Source organism: Lolium perenne, chromosome 3, assembly GCF_019359855.2.
Source record: "Lolium perenne isolate Kyuss_39 chromosome 3, Kyuss_2.0, whole genome shotgun sequence".
NCBI lineage: Eukaryota > Viridiplantae > Streptophyta > Magnoliopsida > Poales > Poaceae > Lolium > Lolium perenne.
The window spans coordinates 35,655,676-35,675,633 of NC_067246.2; the positions used below are offsets into that span (position 1 = coordinate 35,655,676).

Consider the following 19,958-nt stretch of genomic DNA (forward strand, 5'->3'; position numbering starts at 1 on the left):
GGGATCTTATGCTCCCTCGAGGGAGTAAACATTGAGAGCTTCCTCTGCTGCCTTGAGCCGATCCTGGCGCCTGAACCTTCTCGTCGAGGATTTTCAACCCTTTATGCCAGTTCAGCAGTGATATATCGGCTTTCAAGGGAAGAAAGGTGATCGGCTCTGGTGCTACTATCTCAGCTACGCTTGTAGGACTTCTACATAGCGGTTGTCTCAATTGCCTGAGTTCGAGGCCCTGGGTCTGATTTGTGCCTCCTCACCGATGTTCTCGCCATGACTGAGGCTCGGGGGGCAGCTGGCCCGGTAGATGCTCTGTTTAGGAGCCGATTGAGATGTCATCGGCTGATCCTTCGTTGCAACCTTCTTCACAAAATGATGAGCGCTCGCAGAAGAGGATCGCTGAATTTGGTGGGAGAAATTTAAGGGCTCTCCTGAAGATTCCACATTATCTACCAGATAGAAAATCATCAGTTGAAGAATTGAAGGATGAATCGTAAAGGACCGATGCGTTGCTATCGGCTCATGAAGCATTGGCTAAGGGGACAAATTGGCAAGGTCAGTATGAGGGGAGATCGGCTAAATTGGCTCAAAGGAAATCGGCAAAATCAAATTGGGGAAATTCTTCATTGATAAACAAGATTTCTTACATAAAGAGCCGATTGCTCCCAAAAGGAAGTACTAGGGGATACATTGCCCCATCTACTACTACTGGTCCTATGCTAAAAGTCCTATCTACGGGCCGTCACTGCCCTCGTCGTCGCCATCGTCGCCGCTATCGGCGCTACTCCCGGCGGGCTCGTCATCGCTGCTCCAATGGCCGCCTACCGGGCCCTCATTGTCCTCATCCTCCTCGTCAGCGTCGTCGTTGTCGATGTCGAAGTCGCTGAGGTTCCCCGGCCAGGGGCAGAAGCGCTTGGCCGGCGGCTCGTCGGAGGGGGTGTCGTCCTCCTCCTCCTCCTCGGGAGAGGTGAAGTCATCGCAGGAGAAGCGATCGTCATCGCTCTCCTCCTCCGTCTCCCCGTCGGCGAGGAAGCGGAGGTCGCTTTCCCCGTCGGTCAAGGACTTGTCGTCCTCAGACCAGATGGAGAAGTCATGGCTAGACTCCTCCCCGGCCTCAATGGCACGGCGGGTGTTGGCCGCATGGACCTCCGCCGGGTTCGGCTCTGTCGTCGGCTCACGGGAAGAGGAGGACTGGGTGGAAAGGTCCGATGAGGCAGAGGAGGAAGAAGACATGGTGGCGCAGGAGGGCTTTTGGAGTGCTAATGCGAAGGAGATGCGGAAGCAAACTGTGCGGAGCGGTTAAATAAAGGGGATATAGTGGAAATTCAATGCCACAGCAGTTTCCGAGGAAGTGGTGCCAAAAAAAAAAACTGCCAGGTCACGCGGAGAAGTTGAGAAGGCAAGGCATCATGATGAAGGATACTGCGACGGTTCTGCCACGACATGACCCGACGAAGAAAAAGCAGAGTGATTTTGGAATTATGAATTCCAAAACCAGGGGGCATGTGTTATCACCAGAATTTGACCGAGTCAGAGGTGGGCCGCGATCAAGATGGGCTTGAAGATTATATAATGAAGAAATACGGGAATCGGCCTTATATGCGAAGTTTGGGCTAGTTTGCCCTTGTATCTGTAATATAGTAGATCGCATCTTAGATTAGAAGATAGAGCTTGACCCGTGCACGGTTAGGTGCACGCCTAAATTAGAAAGTCCCCTGGACTATAAATATGTATCTAGGGTTTATGAAATAAACAACAACCAACGTTCAACCACAAATCAATCTCGGCACATCGCCAACTCCTTCGTCTCGAGGGTTTCTACCGGTAAGCATCATGCTGCCTAGATCGCATCTTGCGGTCTAGGCAGCACAAGCTTTATGTTGTTCATGCGTTGCTCGTACTGAAGCCTTTTTGATGGCGAGCAACGTAGTTATCTTAGATATGTTAGGGTTAGCATTGTTCTTCGTATCATATGCTATCGTAGTGCAACCCTTGCATATCTAGCCGCCCTCACACCTATCTTAGGTGTGGGGGCGGCACCCTGCTTGATCTTTATTTAGTAGATCCGATCCGTTACGGTTGCTCCTTGTTCTTCAAGGATTAGTTTAATATCTGCAATAGTTAGGCCTTACAAAGGGTTGGAGGATCCAGCGGCACGTAGGGTGTCGTTTGCTAGTCCTAGACAGGATGTTCCGGGGATCAACCTCGTGTTGGTTTTTAGGCCTTGTCTAGGATCGGCTTACGATCACCGTGCGTGGCCGCGAGGCCCAATCGTGAGTAGGATGATCCGATTATGCGGTGAAAACCCTAAATCGTCGTAGATCGTATTAGCTTTATCTTGATCAAGCAGGACCACCATATATTCGTGCACCTCGTACGAATCATGGGTGGATCGGCTCCTTGAGCCGATCCACAGGATAACCTGAGAGCCGATCGAGGCTCGTATTTAATGTTTACGTATATGCCATGCAGGAAACTAAGCGAGGCATATCCATCACCTTCCTGACCAGGTATAGGTCAGGTGGCACGCCCTTGCATCAGCATCGGACGTGTGTACCAGAGGATTTGCGGGCCGTCGCTCGGAGGGACCAGGGCCAGCCGCAGCCCTAAGTTGTTCCCGGCTCTACTGTGTTGCCCGTCACTGCTTGCCGGTGGGTTTTGACCGCAACAATAATTCAACAAAATTATTAAGATGGGCAGCAGCATCATCAGAACTAACACCAGAAAATTGCTCTCGCATAACAAGATTCAGTAAAGCAGGTTTAATTTCAAAGAATTCTGCTGTAGTAGCAGGTGGAGCAATAGGTGTGCATAGAAAATCATTATTATTTGTGGTTGTGAAGTCACACAACTTAGTATTTTCAGCGGTAGCCATTTTAGCAACAGTAAATAAAGCAAACTAGATAAAGTAAATGCAAGTAACTAATTTTTTTTGTGTTTTTGATATAGCAAACAAGATAGCAAATAAAGTAAAACTAGCAACTAATTTTTTTGTATTTTGATTTAGTGCAGCAAACATAGTAGTAAATAAAACTAAGCAAGACAAAAACAAAGTAAAGAGATTGGGAAGTGGAGACTCCCCTTGCAGCGTGTCTTGATCTCCCCGGCAACGGCGCCAGAAAAAGCTGCTTGATACGCGTTCAGCACGCGTCCGTTGGGAACCCCAAGAGGAAGGTGTGATGCGTACAGCGGCAAGTTTCCCTCAGTATGAAACCAAGGTTATCGAACCAGTAGGAGCCAAGAAGCACGTTGAAGGTTGATGGCGGCGGGATGTAGTGCGGCGCAACACCAGAGATTCCGGCGCCAACGTGGAACCTGCACAACACAACCAAAGTACTTTGCCCCAACGAAACAGTGAGGTTGTCAATCTCACCGGCTTGCTGTAACAAAGGATTAACCGTATTGTGTGGAAGATGATTGTTTGCAGAAAACAGTAGAACAAGTATTGCAGTAGATTGTATTTCAGTAAAGAGAATTGGACCGGGGTCCACAGTTCACTAGAGGTGTCTCTCCCATAAAATAAACAGCATGTTGGGTGAACAAATTACAGTTGGGCAATTGACAAATAAAGAGGGCATGACCATGCACATACATATTATGATGAGTATAGTGAGATTTAATTGGGCATTACGACTAAGTACATAGACCGCCATCCAACTGCATCTATGCCTAAAAAGTCCACCTTCAGGTTATCATCCGAACCCCCTCCAGTATTAAGTTGCAAAGCAACAGACAATTGCATTAAGTATGGTGCGTAATGTAATCAACAACTACATCCTTAGACATAGCATCAATGTTTTATCCCTAGTGGCAACAGCACAACACAACCTTAGAACTTTCTGTCACATTTGTCCTGTGTCAATGCAGGCATGAACCCACTATCGAGCATAAATACCCCCTCTTGGAGTTACAAGCATCTACTTGGCCAGAGCATCTACTAGTAACGGAGAGCATGCAAGATCATAAACAACACATAGATATAACTTTGATAATCAACATAACAAGTATTCTCTATTCATCGGATCCCAACAAACGCAACATATAGAATTACAGATAGATGATCTTGATCATGTTAGGCAGCTCACAAGATCCGACAATGAAGCACAATGGGGAGAATGTAGAAGGATAGAGAGATATGCGGAATATGATGGATGTTGTATTGCGCCTCATGGGCGAGTATATATAGTGGTACAAGACTTGGAGGCTAAGATAGCTCTCCTAGAGATATGGTAGGTAGAGATTACAAATCCTAGACTACCTAATATACCTATACCAAATATATCTCTAACACCCCCCCGCAGTCGTAGCGGTAGCGACGTGAACAAGAGTAGCGTCGCGGACGGTCAGACTGGAGAAGAAGCTGGTGAGGCGCAGGCGAGGTGGTAGCCCTTTGTGCCGATGTCGAGGTAGCCGAGAGCGTGTGGGTACTGCAACCTTGGTCGAGGGAGCCGCGCGAGGGATTGCCGTGGTCGATGTCGTGGGCGGGTGCCGGTGTCGATGTAGCCGCAAGCGCGTAGTGCGCGAGGAGAGTGACGGAGACGCGTCGAGGCAGTCGTGGAGGTTGTCGATGCCGAAGTCGATGCAGTCCGAGCCGTCGAGGACGAGGTGCGGCCCTAGTTTTGCCAGAACCAGGCGCACGTCGGGGACGAAGGCATACTTCGGTTTTGCCAGAACCGAGTACACATAGAAGAAGTCGGTGACGCGGTCGAGGCAGTCGTAGAGGCGATGCCGAAGAAGACGTTGTCGAAGCCGATGAAGACGAGACGTCCGACGCGAGTTTGCCAGACTCGGGAACGTGTCGGGGACGAAGGCACTTCCGGTGCTGCCAGTACCGGGCATGCGAGGGTAGGGAACATTACAAAGTGCGCGCCATGTCGGAGTAGACTAGTAGAGGAGGTCTCGACGACGGGTGTCGGAGAAGAGGAGCAGGTGGTGTAGTCGGGGAAGAGGCGAGTCTCGACGACGGGTGTCGGAGTAGAGTAGCATGTGACGTAGTCGGGGAAGAGGCGAGGACGCTGGCGGCGAAGTTGTAGTGTACGAAGAAGTAGAAGGCGGCTAATCCAGCGGTGACCAGGGGTGGTCATGCTGGACGCCTAGATGGGCGTTGCGGTGGTCGGCGAGCCCAGCGCGACCTGAAGAGGTTGGCGAGCCCAGCGGCGACCTGGGGTGGGGGCGCGGCGGCGGTACACGAAGTAGGCGAGGAAGACCCAGCGGCGTGACGAAGACCATGCGCGGATGGAGGCGACCCGCGCCGAAGGGGCGGCGCTGTGGTGGCCTCGGACATCGACGCGCGAGGGACGGCGAAGGCGACCGCGTGCGGCGACGCCACGGCCTGAGGGGCCGGCGTAGCTGCAGGGCGCGAGTCGGTGCAGCGGCGGGACGCCACCAGCGACGTACGTGCCTCAGAAGGCGTGTCGTTGGCTAGCAGCGTGGACCAAAGGCGGCGGCGCTGCGACCCGAAGGGGCGACGCAGCGGCAACCCGATGCTCAATCGGTGGTATGCGCGTGCTCGGGGACGTGCTTGGCGGAGACGTGTACGGGGTCGGTTGATCAGACCGACGGCGGCGCTACACGTGCCATGGCGTAGACTACGTGCCGCAGATCGGAGTCGTTGGCGACGTTGTCGTTGATGTCCTGGGCGATGACGGCGAAGACGAACCGGCGATGGAGACCGTGCAGGCGAAGGCGGCCGGCTGCGACGCAAACGGCGTCCCATGTGCATCGCGTGCAGCCGTGCCGCACGGTCGATGGAGCCGGCCGCGGCAGCCTACCAAGGCAGGCGCTACAACCAGCCAGCGAGTCGACCGCGGTGGCCAGCGTAGGGCGGATGATGGAGGAGAGCCGGTGCAAAGTCGACGCCGAGGTTGGAGTAGAGGCGCGTGATGACGACGGCGGTGGGCGACTCAATCCGATCTATGATCGGTAAAACCAAAAAGAAAGCACCGATCGAGCGACCGGCGGAGCAAAAAGAAAACCAATCTACAGATTGGAAAAAAAAAGACTCGAGGGCAGCGGATCAGCAGATCGGCGAACGAACCCTCATACGGATTGCGCGGCCCCCGGGGTAGATCATGGAGATCGACCTCCCCAGGGGCGGCGCGGCGCGGAAACTTTGCGGCGGCTAGGTCAAGGAGCGTGCCGCTCTGATACCATGTAGAAGGATAGAGAGATATGCGGAATATGATGGATGTTGTATTGCGCCTCATGGGCGAGTATATATAGTGGTACAAGACTTGGAGGCTAAGATAGCTCTCCTAGAGATATGGTAGGTAGAGATTACAAATCCTAGACTACCTAATATACCTATACCAAATATATCTCTAACAGAGAAGACAACCATCTAGCTACTGCTATGGACCCATAGTCCAGGGGTAGACTACTCACACATCACTCCGGAGGCGACCATGGCGGCGTAGAGTCCTCCGGGAGATGAATCCCCTCTCCGGCAGGGTGCCGGAGGCGATCTCCTGGATCCCCCGAGATGGGATCGGCGGCGGCGGCGTCTCAGTAAGGTTTTCCGTATCGTGGCTCTCGGTACTGGGGGTTTCGCGACGGAGGCTATTTGTAGGCGGAAGGGCAGGTCAAGAGGCGGCACGAGGGCCCCACACCACAGGGCCGCGCGGCCAAGGGGGGGCCGCGCCGCCCTAGGGTGTGGCCCCCTCGTGGCCCCTCTTCGTCTCCTCTTCGGACTTCTGGAAGCTTCGTGGCAAAATAGGACCCTGGGCGTTGATTTCGTCCAATTCCGAGAATATTTCTTTACTAGGATTTCTGAAACCAAAAACAGCAGAAAACAGCAACTGGCACTTCGGCATCTTGTTAATAGGTTAGTTCCAGAAAATGCACGAATATGACATAAAGTGTGCATAAAACATGTAGATAACATCAATAATGTGGCATGGAACATAAGAAATTATCGATACGTCGGAGACGTATCAAGCTTCAAGTTCAACAATAAGCACTTTCGCCCGACAGTTTCATTCAAAATCTATGGTAAACATATTACTATGAAGTTGGAAATTTTTTGTGCTGCATTGGGTATTGCCCCTGTAGGTACAGCAAGGAAGATCGAGGATAACCCCAAGGAATTGCTGGAGCTCTATCGAGGGATCACCAATGATGATTGTCGCACCATTCAGTGTGGCAAGATAAGAAACATTCAACTCCCCGCCATTAAGTATTTTGCTTATTACATCGGTACTAGCATTCTTGGTAGGGAGAACACTAGTAATATATCTAGCTATCACCTGGGTTTCTTAATTGCTGCACTCACTGGGGACACGCCTTATCATCTTGGTGCTATTGTTGCTCGCCGCTTGTCTAACAAGGGGCCTATATTTGGAGGAATTATTGCTTCGCGTGTTTTAGCATATTTAGAGCTTCCTCTTGACCCTACTGATGTGAAAATAACTCCTATGAGGCTTGATATTGCTGCTATGAAGAGTCATCAATTTGTTACAACTGACTCTAGTTTAGATAATATTGTCTATAGAGTGTTGTTTGCTGACGGGGAAGAGAGGGAAGTCCCTTTGCCCCAACCAGATTTGTTCAGTATCGACAGGAAACCATGGTCGCGCTCTAAGGAGGAGGTGGATGAGCAGCTTAAGATACACAACTTCCACCAGCAGCATGACTCCGAGGACGCCGAGCCCTCCTACGACTACACCGTCACGTATCCGGGTGCTTCTTCTAGCACATACCCGGAATATGATTCATCTTCGTCGTACTATGGAGGTGCTACTTCATGGGCACCATGGGGTTGATCTCCACTTAGGCCAAAAGCTTAAGCTTGGGGGGAGGTATACCGGCATCACTCATTCTTTGCATATTATGGTTGCTGCATTCTTGTATATACTTGTTTAGTTTCTTTGAGTGGTTTTCTAATGAGAGGAAGATGATATTTGGGGAAGTGCTGCCTGAAAACAGATTCTGGACTGTTACTAAAAAAATTCGTGCGCACAGCCAGAACGTTATTTTGAGCTGCCCATTTTTGTGCATGTTCCCCAGGTTGTTATATAACTTTCATTAGTTGAACACTTTTCGAATTGAGCAACGGAAGATTTTTGTAAAAATCGATTTCTGTACTGCTGTCAAGTTTTGGCAGATTTCTGCCATCTTGCTTTTCTGTGTTTCTTTTAGTTTTCATTTTCTTATTCGTACTTTGTTTCTTTCCTAAAACACCAAAAGACCAAAAATATTTCTGTTGTTTCTCGTCACCACTTGTTTATTTTAGTTTCTTGCTTTTATCTTGCTTTATTTGCTATCGTTGGTTTGCTATAAGAAAATCCAAAAAGATTTTGCTTTGTTTGCTTGTTTCCTTTTGTTCTTGCTTCCAAATTCGAAAACACCAAAAATATTTGCTGTTCTTCTTTGGTTTTGTAAAGTTCTTTATGAGTTCAATGGTCTTCGGTGGCTGGAGCGTGGTTTTCATTCCATATTATTCAAGCTATACAAGTGAAAAAGCAATAATGACGATCTACGACAATCTGATTGTGGTGAGAGGCTGGTATGAACTCTATTTGTTTTCATTTTTGTACATATACTCATCCATGTGAGCATTCTTAGTTGGTTCATGTGAGGTATATGTCATTTAAGAAAGTCTAGTAGTTCATGATCTCTCATGTTTAGCTCCAATTTATTAATATGAGTAGCATGTCATGGATGTTTGCTTGCATTGTTTTATTCATAAATAGGTATGATATTGTGGTATCCTCCTCTGAATAATTCTCTTGAATCAACTTGGCACATGCTCACGCATGCATATGACTGAACAAAATGTCAATTAAGCCTCGATGATTTGCTTTACCTCAGAGTTCTTGTATCACTTTTATGCCTCCATTAATTTATTCTTGTCGCAAGCATGATTATGACAGTTACTGCTCTCTTGATTGTCGCTTCCTAGTCTATTGCTAGCCTTCACTTGTACTGAGCGGGAATGCTGCTCGTGCCTCCATGAAAACCAAGTTATTCCAGAGTGTCCACCATAAATACCTATGCATGGCATTTCAAACCATTCCAAGTAAATTCTCATGTGCTACCTTTAAACCTTCAAAATGCTTCTCAATTTGTGTTAATGTTTTATAGCTCATGAGGAAATATGTGGTGTTTATCTTTCAATCTTGTCATTTACTCTTGACGGACTTTCATATGGACTAGTGGCACATCCGCTTATCCAATAATTTTGCAAAAAGAGCTGGCAACGGGGTTCCCAGCCCCAAATTAATTAACCTTCATAAATTTATAAATAGACACTCCTCCATGGTATGTGATTGTTGGTTGGCACCCGAGGATTCGGTTAGCCATGGCTTGAGAAAGCAAAGGTGGGGAGGAGTGTCATCTAAATAAAACTAAAATAAAAAGGCACACCTTCATGGTATGAGATTGTTGGCAGGCACCCGAGGATTCGGTTAGCCATGGTTTGTGAAAGCAAGGTTGGAAGGAGTGCCACCCAAAAATAAAATTTCATGGGAGCCGCTCTTGAAAGTCTGGTTGACGAGGTAGTTAGAGTACCCATTACCATTCGTTGACAACAACAAACACCTCTCTTACTCCTGTTTTACAAATGAAAAGCTCTAGCACATGTTAATCCCTGCTTCCCTCTGCGAAGGGTCAATCTTTTACTTTTACATTGAGTCTCCGTCCTTTCTTTGAGCACTTTCTTGAGAGCACAACTGTCATTCTTAGTATAATATGCTTGTCCCAAAATATGATTAATTGTGGTATAACTTTGATGCTCTTATCTTTGACAATCACTATTTCTAGTCTTTCTATGAACTTCAGAGGTGCCTGAGCATTTATGTTTTGCTGATCAAATATGGGCAAGCGAGATACCACTCTATCATACTCTTTTATGGACATTGCAATCCTGCTTATATACATGATTCATGATGCTTATTATTAATTGTTGGTACCTTTCCATGATTGACATAGCTATTGGATGATCTTATTTGCATGTATCTTATTATGAACTGCCTAAGTGTTAGCCATAGCATGAGAATATTTACATCATATGAACAAATGTGTTCGTGAAAATTCTTTTATCGCTCAGTTGTTAACTGAATTGCTTGAGGACAAGCAATAAGCTAAGCTTGGGGGGAGTTGATACGTCCAAAACGTATCTACTTTCCCGAACACTTTTGCTATTGTTTTGCCTCTAATTTGTGTATTTTGGATGCAACTAACACGGACTAACGCTGTTTTCAGCAGAACTGTTCTGGTGTCTCGTTTTTGTGCAGAAATCCAACTTTCAGGAAAATCCTCGGAATTTATGCGAAAGGTCCTATTTTCCTAGAGTACTGACGGAGCCAGAAGGGCAAGCCAGTTGGGGGCCCGAGGGCCCCACACACTTGGCCGGCGCGGCCCAGGAGGGGCCCGCGCGGCCCTAGTGTGTGGCGGCCTCGGCTGGCCCCCGACGCCCTCTTTCGGACTACTTATTGCCTTCGACCTAAAAACGCACGGGGGGAAGTCGAAATCGCGAGAAGACATCCAGTACGCCGCCACCGTCGCGAAACTCCGTCTCGGGACCAGAAACTCCGTTCTGGCACCTCGCCGGGACGGGGAATTGGAGGAGATCATCGCCATCATCATCACCGACGCCTCTCCATCAACCAGCCATGTTTCCCCCATCCATGCGTGAGTAATTCCCCCGCTGTAGGCTGAAGGGGATGGTAGGGATTGGATGAGATTGGTCATGTAATAGCATAAGATTGTTAGGGCATAGTGCCTAGTGTCCGTAATTGGTACTTTGATGATATTGTTGCAACTTATTATGCTTAATGCTTGTCACTAGGGCCCGAGTGCCATGATCTCAGATCTGAACATGTTATTATTTCATCATGATATTCATTGTTTATGGTCTTAGCTGCAAGTTGTATACACATGTCGCTGTCCGGAACCAATGGCCCCGAAGTGACAGAAATCGGGACAACCGAAGGGGATGGTAGTGATGTGAGGATCACATGTGTTCACGGAGTGTTAATGCTTTGCTCCGGTACTCTATTAAAAGGAGTACCTTAATATCCAGTAGATTCCCTTGAGGCCCGGCTGCCACCGGCTGGTAGGACAAAAGATGTTGTGCAAGTTTCTCATTGCGAGCACGTACGACTATAATTGGAACACATGCCTATTGATTGCTTTGTACTTAGACACCGTTTTATTATTATCTGCAAATGCCCTGCTTGATTGTTACATGAGTTTCTCTCATCCATGCAACGCCCGTTATCCGTCCCCGTGACTACAGTATTTTAATCCTGCTGTTTACTATAATCACTACTGCTGTCTCTGTTACTCTGCTGCTGTTATTTCACTACTGCTACTGCTATAAAACTGTTACTACTGATAAACTCTTGCGAGCAAGTCTGTTTCCAGGTGCAGCTGAATTGACAACTCCGTTGTTAAGGCTTTCAAGTATTATTTGTCTCCCCTTGTGTCGAATCAATAAATTGGGTTTTACTATCCACGAAGACTGCTGCGATCCCCTATACTTGTGGGTTATCACTCTCCTCCCAGGCTATACTAGGAGACGGATCAGATCTGGAGACAACCAACTCAGAACTCCCGAGTCTGCCTCTCTCACAAAAAAGGTTTCTTTTGCTGCGCTACTCTCTAGTCTTCCCCATCCCGGCGACTGCGTGCACAGCCGTCCGAGAGAGCAGGCCTCTGAAACCCCGTCCATTGAGATCCTGCACCGGGAGGTGGGTGATAAGGTTTTTGGGGAGCGTCTCGGCGCGACTGCTCGCTGCTGTTCGTGTTCTTCTTCGCCGATTCGACTGCTTCCTCTACGAATCCGACTACACCATGAGCGACATCAACAATTCCAATGGTGGTGTTGCTGCTACTGGTGCGACCTTTCCGGTCGCGATGTACGTGTTTTTCTCTCCTACCTTGCACTGCTACTTGTTCCATGTTCAGATCTGATGTATGTGCTTAGTCTGATGTTTGTGGTTAAGTATACGTGTGCATCTGTAATGCTGCTTTCGGTAATTAAACTTACACGGAAATAATCTAACACCCTATTTTCTCTGCTTAGGGTATGTACAATGATGATGACTCAGCTATTTGTAAGGGGTGTTATAGGTGATTTTAGTGATATGGGGGGAAGAAAATGAGGAGAGAGAGGGAGGCTATCTATAACGTTCTAGATAGTCTGTAGACTTTTTACGGACAGGTTACACACACTGGTTATATCGTTATCTATATATGACCTATCTAAACCAATATACATATCCTTACAGGCTGGCCCTGATCTCAGTCCCATCTCAAGGATCGCCACAAAATATTCGGTTACAGATGAGACGAAATGCGCCCAAGGCCCAAAATGCACCGCCTTGATTGTGCCTAAAATTCTTTCTTCTCTGGACACTTATTGATTGCTTTGTTTGGTCCTCCTACAAGTCCTACTAGTTTGGTGGCAGAAAGGCGTGCCTGCCTTTGCCTTCTGTTGGCCGCAAGTCCACTACCCAAGTTGTACTCTTTCGAGTGGTGACACGCAAAAGGAAAATGCACTTACGCCTCAAAGGACTTTCTGCTTTTCTTGAGAAAGAAAACGGAGAAAAGGGTAGAACATTCTTCGCATGCTCTGCTCCCCTTAATTCATCCTTCTTGACCAATTAATTCAACAAGAAAATAGCATCCTATATGTTTTCAGAAATTCCGCTGAAATCAAGTGCCGCAACGCTGAAGAAATAAAACGTTCAACATTTGAAAGACTGTGCATATGCTTTTTGTAAAAAAGGAACAAAATTTGTGTTGGTGACAGCATGTCGGCAATGGTGAGTAAGGAGGCGGCTGTTCATGCATGGTGTAGGGTTCGTTTGTAGAGATCATATGGTAGATGAGCACCGTAAAGCGTTGATGGTGACGGAAGTTGTTGATCTCGACACACTGCTCCACGTCGAACGCTCTCCGTCAAACTTTAGTTCCAACCATAGGATGTTGTAAATATATTTGGCAACTTGCTTAGAGGGTCTGATCAAAATCAAAATTTGAAAATGCATATCCCTCTTGGAGCACTTCTGCTCCGGTGCTCCACCCTTGGTAAAATTCTAGACGAGATAAAAACAAGAATGGTGATGATCTTCCTATACCCCTTCGTAAACGGGGGCATGATCGTAAAATTAAAAAAGCTGACATGTATGCATAGCCTTGTAGTGGCTCGTATGGCCCGCGTTGTCTTGTATGAGTAATTTATGTACGTATGGTGTACTAATACTGTTACGTGCGTATGTGACGTGGGGTGTGGTAGTTACGCAGCTGGGATGGTTACCTGGTCACGTGACCTCTTCTTTTCTAACGCGATGTATAGATACCATATGCATTCAGATGAGTATACATGGACTGGATATAGGTTTTAGTGGACCTAAGGTAGGAAAAAATCCAAATATAATCACTCAAGTTTAGTTAGGGCTGAGCACTGAAGCAGGGCTCCTCTTGGAGATGATGTCTTATGTCAAACATTGTGGTTTGACAGTTGGCACACTTGCAGTGACCTGGACACAAGGGCATGTAATGGAGCGAGCAACCAAGGACCAAGGACGACGACGTAACTAATCTATGGTTTTGAAAATTTGAGTTCCCAAAGGAAGCCTTATTATTTGCATGTTTACAGGTCGTGTGCATCTCGTTTTGTAGAGACTAGGTGTAAATCACTCTAATTTTTATCATTATGATGAAAACCTCCTTTATGGAAAAAAGACACAGGATCCTAACGTTCTTTTCTGGTCTTCATATTATCGTCTGAACAACATATAGCTTCTGGTTGAGAAAAAATACAGTACATGGATTGAGGTCAAAAGATAACTGGTGACATGCAAAAAACAATCCATGGCTGCCGCATTTTCAAAAAGCCTATAAAGCTTTTTTTGTGAAACACAAAAAAGGGAGTAGCTACAAGCAGAACAACCAGGGCATGACTACAAGAAAGCGTGAAAGCGGCTGGTCCTCTTGATTAACCAAAGAATACACACTAAGCCGAAAGTGTACTATGTAGTAAAAGAAAATAGAGGTCCACATTTCAAAAGACTGTTATTCTTTTGTCAAATGGAATAAGGAATACAGTACTAGAAGTTGAACAACTGGGAGCTTGGCTGTGCTCTGCTCATATCGGATAGATTTACCTTTCAAGCCTTGCCACGTGTGCATGGCGCCCACGTGAGTACGCGTCAATGAAATGTCACCACCATTTATGCAGATGACGAAAAAATCATGCAAATTTTGTTATATTGGAAAGTTGGTTGAAACTATATATATTTTTGCAAAGAGCATATATTAATATTGCCGATATAACAATTACACTTAGCCTTTGCAACAACACATTTTCCTGGCGGCATTACGGATGCACACAGCTAAAAATAATAATTAAAAAATTCCCGCTATAGTGGTCTATTTTATGAAACATCAGAAGTCCAGCTTCTTCAAAAGCGACGCCTCCAATAACGGAACAATGCAAAAGCATCATCATCACCCGATCACAGATCTTAGGTTTTCATCCTGATGAAAACCCTCGCTCTCATAATAATACCTTCAACAAAACCATTGACACGTTCAACTAATTAAATCCAGACCATAGATTTTTACCCTGAAAGGTAAGACTTTGAACTCCTGCTATGTAATTTCCCCACTTGCGTGCCACTGCTACAAGTAACAAAACATCAAGACAATTCATCATCGCCACAAAGACTCGAACCACAATTGTTTGTCCCTACATCTTGGATGTCATGACATTATTCGACATCACCATGGGAGAGAAAGCGTCTCCATGATATTAACTACCAGCAGAACTTCGAAGCGCTCCGTCTGAAACCAAACGGTCAGAAAAAACACAGGTGCAAACAATCGAATTCTACCCGATCCAGCAATCTCCAGGCACGAATCGCACATTGGAGTTCGTAGGCGGATCCTTCCAGAACACGACATTGCAGCTAGATTAGTAGGGATAGACATTTGGCGGGTCATCATCTATGCGCGGGAAGAAATCCTAGGACTACCACCTTTTATTCAGGCCGAGATCGTAAAGGAGATACCAGACCAGAGCACTGTCGCAGATCACTAGCGTGGACAAATCGAATCAGCCTAGATCTCAGCAAATCGAATCACGCGACCGCATGGTTGCCGCCTTCACCCTCCCTGTAGTCGCTCGATAGGAGCGACCAACCGCTGACCGCACCGCCCCAATGTTGGAGATATGCCCAAGAGGCAATAATAAATTGGTTATTATAATATATCTTTGTGTTTATGATAAATGTTTGCATACCATGCTATAATTGTATTAACCGAAACATTGATACATGTGTGTTATGTAAACAACAAGGAGTCCCTAGTAAGCCTCTTGTATAACTAGCTTGTTGATTAATAGATGATCATGGTTTCATGATTGTGAACATTGGATGTTATTAATAACAAGGTTATGTCATTATATATGATATAATGGACACACACCCAAATAAGCGTAGCATAAGATCAAGTCATTTAAGTTCAACTTGCTATAAGCTTTCTATACATAGTTACCTAGTCCTTCGACCATGAGATCATGTAAATCACTTATACCGGAAGGGTACTTTGATTACATCAAACGCCACTGCGTAAACGGGTGGTTATAAACATGGTATTAAGTATTCGGAAAGTGTGAGTTGAGGCATATGGATCAAGAGTGGGATTTGTCCATCCCGATAATGGATAGATATACTCTGGGCTCTCTCGGTGGAATGTCGTCTGATTAGCTTGCAAGCATGTGACTAGGTCACAAGAGATGACATACCACGGCACGAGTAAATATTACTTGTCGGTAACAAGGTTGAACAAGGTATGGAGATACCGATGATCGAACCTCGGACAAGTAAAGTATCGCGTGACATAGGGAATCGGTATCGTATGTAAATGGTTCAATCGATCACTAAGTTATCGTTGAATGTGTGGGAGCCATTATGGATCTCCAGATCCCGCTATTGGTTATTGGTCGGAGAGGAGTCTCAACCATGTCTGCATAGTTCACGAACCGTAGGGTGACACACTTCAGGTTTGATGTCGTTTTAAGTAGATATGGAATATGGAATGGAGTTCGAATTTTGTTCGGAGTCTCGGATGGGATCCAGGACATCACGAGGAGTTCCGGAATGGTCCGGTGAATAAGATTCATATATAGGAAGTCACTCTCCAAGTTTGGGAAGGGTCCGGTGAATTTATGTAAGGTTGTTTTTAGAATTATCCGGAATAAATCACTATGGAAGAAGGAGTCCCGGAGGGACTCAACCCACCAAGTGGGAAGGTGGAGTCCATGGTGGACTCCACCTAGTTGGCCAGCCATGAAGACAAGGAAGGGGAACAATCCCACTCCACCTAGGTTTCCCTATTATGGCAGTTTTGGAGTTGGACTTCAGATTGGTTTTGGGGCAAACCCTAGGGGGTTCCACCTATATAATGAGGGAGAGAGGGAGGGGGCCAGCCACCAAGTTGGCCGCACCACCAAAGGGGCATTGAGGCCAGCGCCCTAGAGCCCCCCTCTCCCAAACCCTCGCTTCTCCCTCCTCCTTCTTCTCCCATAGTGCTTAAGGTGAAGCCCTGCCGGAGATCTCCACCACCACCGACACCACGCCGTCGTGCTGTCGGAATTCCGAGGAGGATCTATGAATCCCATCACCCAAGTCCCACCACGCCGCCACATAGATGAAGGGGCTAGGCGGGACCCTAAACCCGTGGCCCGCCTCCACCGCCCGCAAACACCGTGAGCGATCCAGGACCGGACTATTGACGACGCTCTAGCCGCCCATCGAGGATTTCGCCGCAACCCCCCATCCTCAGCACCGTTCGGCACCAGGGTCTGCCGCCACCGCGGCCCTTGTCGGCGGTAGCGATGGAGGGAAGTCGCGCGATAGGGACTTCTCACGACTGGGGTCGCTCCAAAGTTGCCCTCGGGATGGCCCGGGAGCCTCGTGTGTGTATCTCTTTAGGAGTGTCCTATGCTATTACATACTCCCTCCGTCCCAAAATGTAAGACACCTAAGCTTCTGTCAAAAGTCAACCTATTTTAAGTTTGACCAAATTTTTACATATAAATATAAACATTCACAATGCCAAATCAGGATCAGTAGATTCGTCAGAAAGTATAGTTTCTCAAAATATCCATTTGATATTGTAGATATCCATATTTTTTCTTATAAACTTGATCACACTTAGAGGATGTTGATTTGGCTAAAGTTTAGACACCTTACATTTTGAGGGACCTTAAATTTTAGGACGGAGAATCAATTTTCGTGTGTAGAGCTTGTCTTCGTTTAGGGTTTAGGGTTTAGGAAGCAGGAAGGAGGCCACGCGATCGGGACCACTTACATATTGTACATACATCAATCTCCATGTGTGCAGTTCGTCTTCGTATATTACTTACTGTATACTACTTATATTGTGCATACGTAGCAATTACTACTTCCAATCTAAATTAATTGATTTCATTTTATATAAATACGAAAGTATCTAGTCAACAAATACATCTACATATATCCGTTGTTAGATAAAGTGGAGTCAATTAATTTAAATAGAAGGGAGTAATAATTTGTGTTAATTAGGTTTAGGCATGTGTAGATGATCGTGATCAGTTTGCATGTGTACGGTTCGTCTTAGCAAAGGTATGATCATGCATCACCCGCATTTGCACGTCAACATAGTACAACCAGCGCGCGCGCATGGGTGTGGAAATTAAAACATGGCGGTCGACAGCGACGTCGCAACCACACATACCACCGATCCATGGAGTGCGACTCCTTGGACATCGACACGTTTGCCTCGACGCACATTTTCGCATTGCCCGGCCAATTGCTTTCTGACGGGATATCCTAATTTGTTATCTCCATCTCAATATTGGTTCCTGCCTGCCACTAGCGTAATCGTTTACGGTGATGCTACTTCACTTATGCTAAGTTCGAATCGATAGTGTGTAGATGATTGTACGTACCGGTGCAGAGCATGTGCATAAGAAACGCTGAGAATGTTGACGGAACGGCAGTGTTGACATGCAGTGCTTAGTTCAGAGATCTAAAATAGATGTTAGGTTGCGTACGAATCCAGAGAGGAAAGTATAAGTCAAGGCAGCACAAGAAGAGACACAATCACAATGCACCTTGCGACTTGGTGATCACTGAGAGAAGGAAACTGAGGCATGAAAAAACATAAATTCGAAAGTGATTAATCAGAGACATATATATGTATGTATCACATAGTCTGATGAACATCTTCTCCTTCCTATGACCAAGTGAAGTAACCAGGACCAACTTACGTACATGACGAACAAAGCAAGAACGACTGACTGATCCACAACATGAACAACACGAATAATTCAAAAAATTATTGCTATGACAGATCGAGACTTGCATCTTCCCTAACCTTATTATGAACACGGAATCATCAACGGAATTAAAACGCCAACGCGCGCACTTGATCGATTACCATGGTTGGCTCCACGGATGGATCGGTCGATCGCTCGCTCGGTGCAGCTGCTCGCTCCCGGCCGGCCGGCGACGTGTGCACGATCGAGCGCGATCGGTTCGTGTCGTCGATCACAAGGCGAGGGCGCCGGCCACCGCCACCGCCAGGAGTGACGCCGCGCGCCACGCCACGTCGGAAGCCGGCGCGGCGTTGGGATGGAACCCGGGGTCCTGCGGGTAGAGCGGGCCCGGCGGGGTGAGGTACGACGGCATGTTGGGCGGCGTGAACCACCCGGACGGCGTGGGGTTGTAGCCACCGCCACCTCCAGACGGCGTCGGGGTGTACCCACCGCCGGACGGCGTGGCGGGGGTGTAGGGCGTGGGCGTGTACCCGGGCGTCGGCGTGTACCCACCGTACGGCGGCGGGGGGCAGTCGGCCGTGGGCGTGGGCGTGGGCGGCGGGTAGTCCGGCACGGCCGGCGGCGGGGAGTAGACTGGCGCCGGTGGCGGCGAGTAGACGACGGGCGGGGGCAGCACCGGCTCCGGCGGCGGCGGGCTGGAGTAGGTGCACGGGATGCCGCACGGGTTCCCGCACTCCCCCGTGCACTTCTCGCCGCTGTCGTCCGCCACCACCCCGGACACCACGATCATCACCAACAGCACCGCCCACCGTGCCGCCATGGCGCGCGCAAGAAAAGCTCGAGCTTTTCTTGCAACCTCTAGCCCTCTACGCGCGCGACTGTTCTTCTTCCTCCACTCCTCTCCCTTTCTCCTCCCTCTTTCTGCGATGAGGAATGAATTTGTGTGGGTTATAATGGTCGGCTTTCGATACGCTTTAGCTTTGCCGAGTGGAGTGGAGCTAGCTAGCGAGCGGTGCGGTGGAGGTCGTCGTCGTCTCGTCTCTGCTCCTTTTTCTGCGTGTGTTTGGTTCCGGTGGACAGACAGGCCAAAGCTAAGCGGCGCGCGGAATATTGTTCTGGTGGCGAAGTTAGTAAGCTAACCAATAATCATATTGTAGATGGACCAATGTCCTTGGGAAAAGGTGACGTGATTTAAACGACTCCATTTTCTGGTGTACGCGATCACCTCACTCGATCCTACCATACCCTACACTTTCCTCTGCATTTCCAGTCGACTGCTGAAAGTGATTGGGACATTTTTTTCATTTGTGTGCCCAACTGTCCCTCGACACAATTTTCGTTCTCCGAATCTGAATTTGAATACTCAGATACTAGCACTACGTGGAGCAATTCTTCTTTTTTGCGTGTTTGTGCATATAGATTAATGGCCATGTCGGCAATTGGTGGTTCTTCAGAACGTTGGAGGCGTCTAATCGTCTTTCTGCTGTTGTTTTCTTTACCTTTGGTGAGTGTTGACAGGCAGATAGCGAGAGAATTGGATGAGGACGGCCTTGACGCTTCAGTGATGCCCGTTCTGAGAACGCTCCTCCGAGTAACTCGATTAGGAGTAACTGGCTCTCTTAATGAGGCATTGAGGCTCCTACAGATGTTCGGTCGTTTTTAGCTGCATGTTACTCCAGGAACGGAAGCACTGCTA

The 19,958-nt window shown here is 47.6% G+C and overlaps 1 protein-coding gene across 1 annotated transcript; it reads right to left on the reverse strand.

Moving 5' to 3' along the window:
* Positions 1–18,130: 18,130 nt before the first annotated feature.
* Positions 18,131–19,363, reverse strand: LOC127340753 (uncharacterized). Its single transcript, XM_051366503.2, has one exon. The coding sequence runs from the start codon at positions 19,080–19,082 to the stop codon at positions 18,534–18,536; it is 549 nt and encodes a 182-aa protein (XP_051222463.1). The 5' UTR covers positions 19,083–19,363; the 3' UTR covers positions 18,131–18,533.
* Between the last annotated feature and the right edge of the window lie 595 nt (positions 19,364–19,958).

Excerpts from the sequence above, each read along its gene's own strand:
- LOC127340753 (XM_051366503.2), bottom strand. The coding sequence starts at position 19,082 with ATGGCGGCACGGTGGGCGGTGCTGTTGGTGATGATCGTGGTGTCCGGG.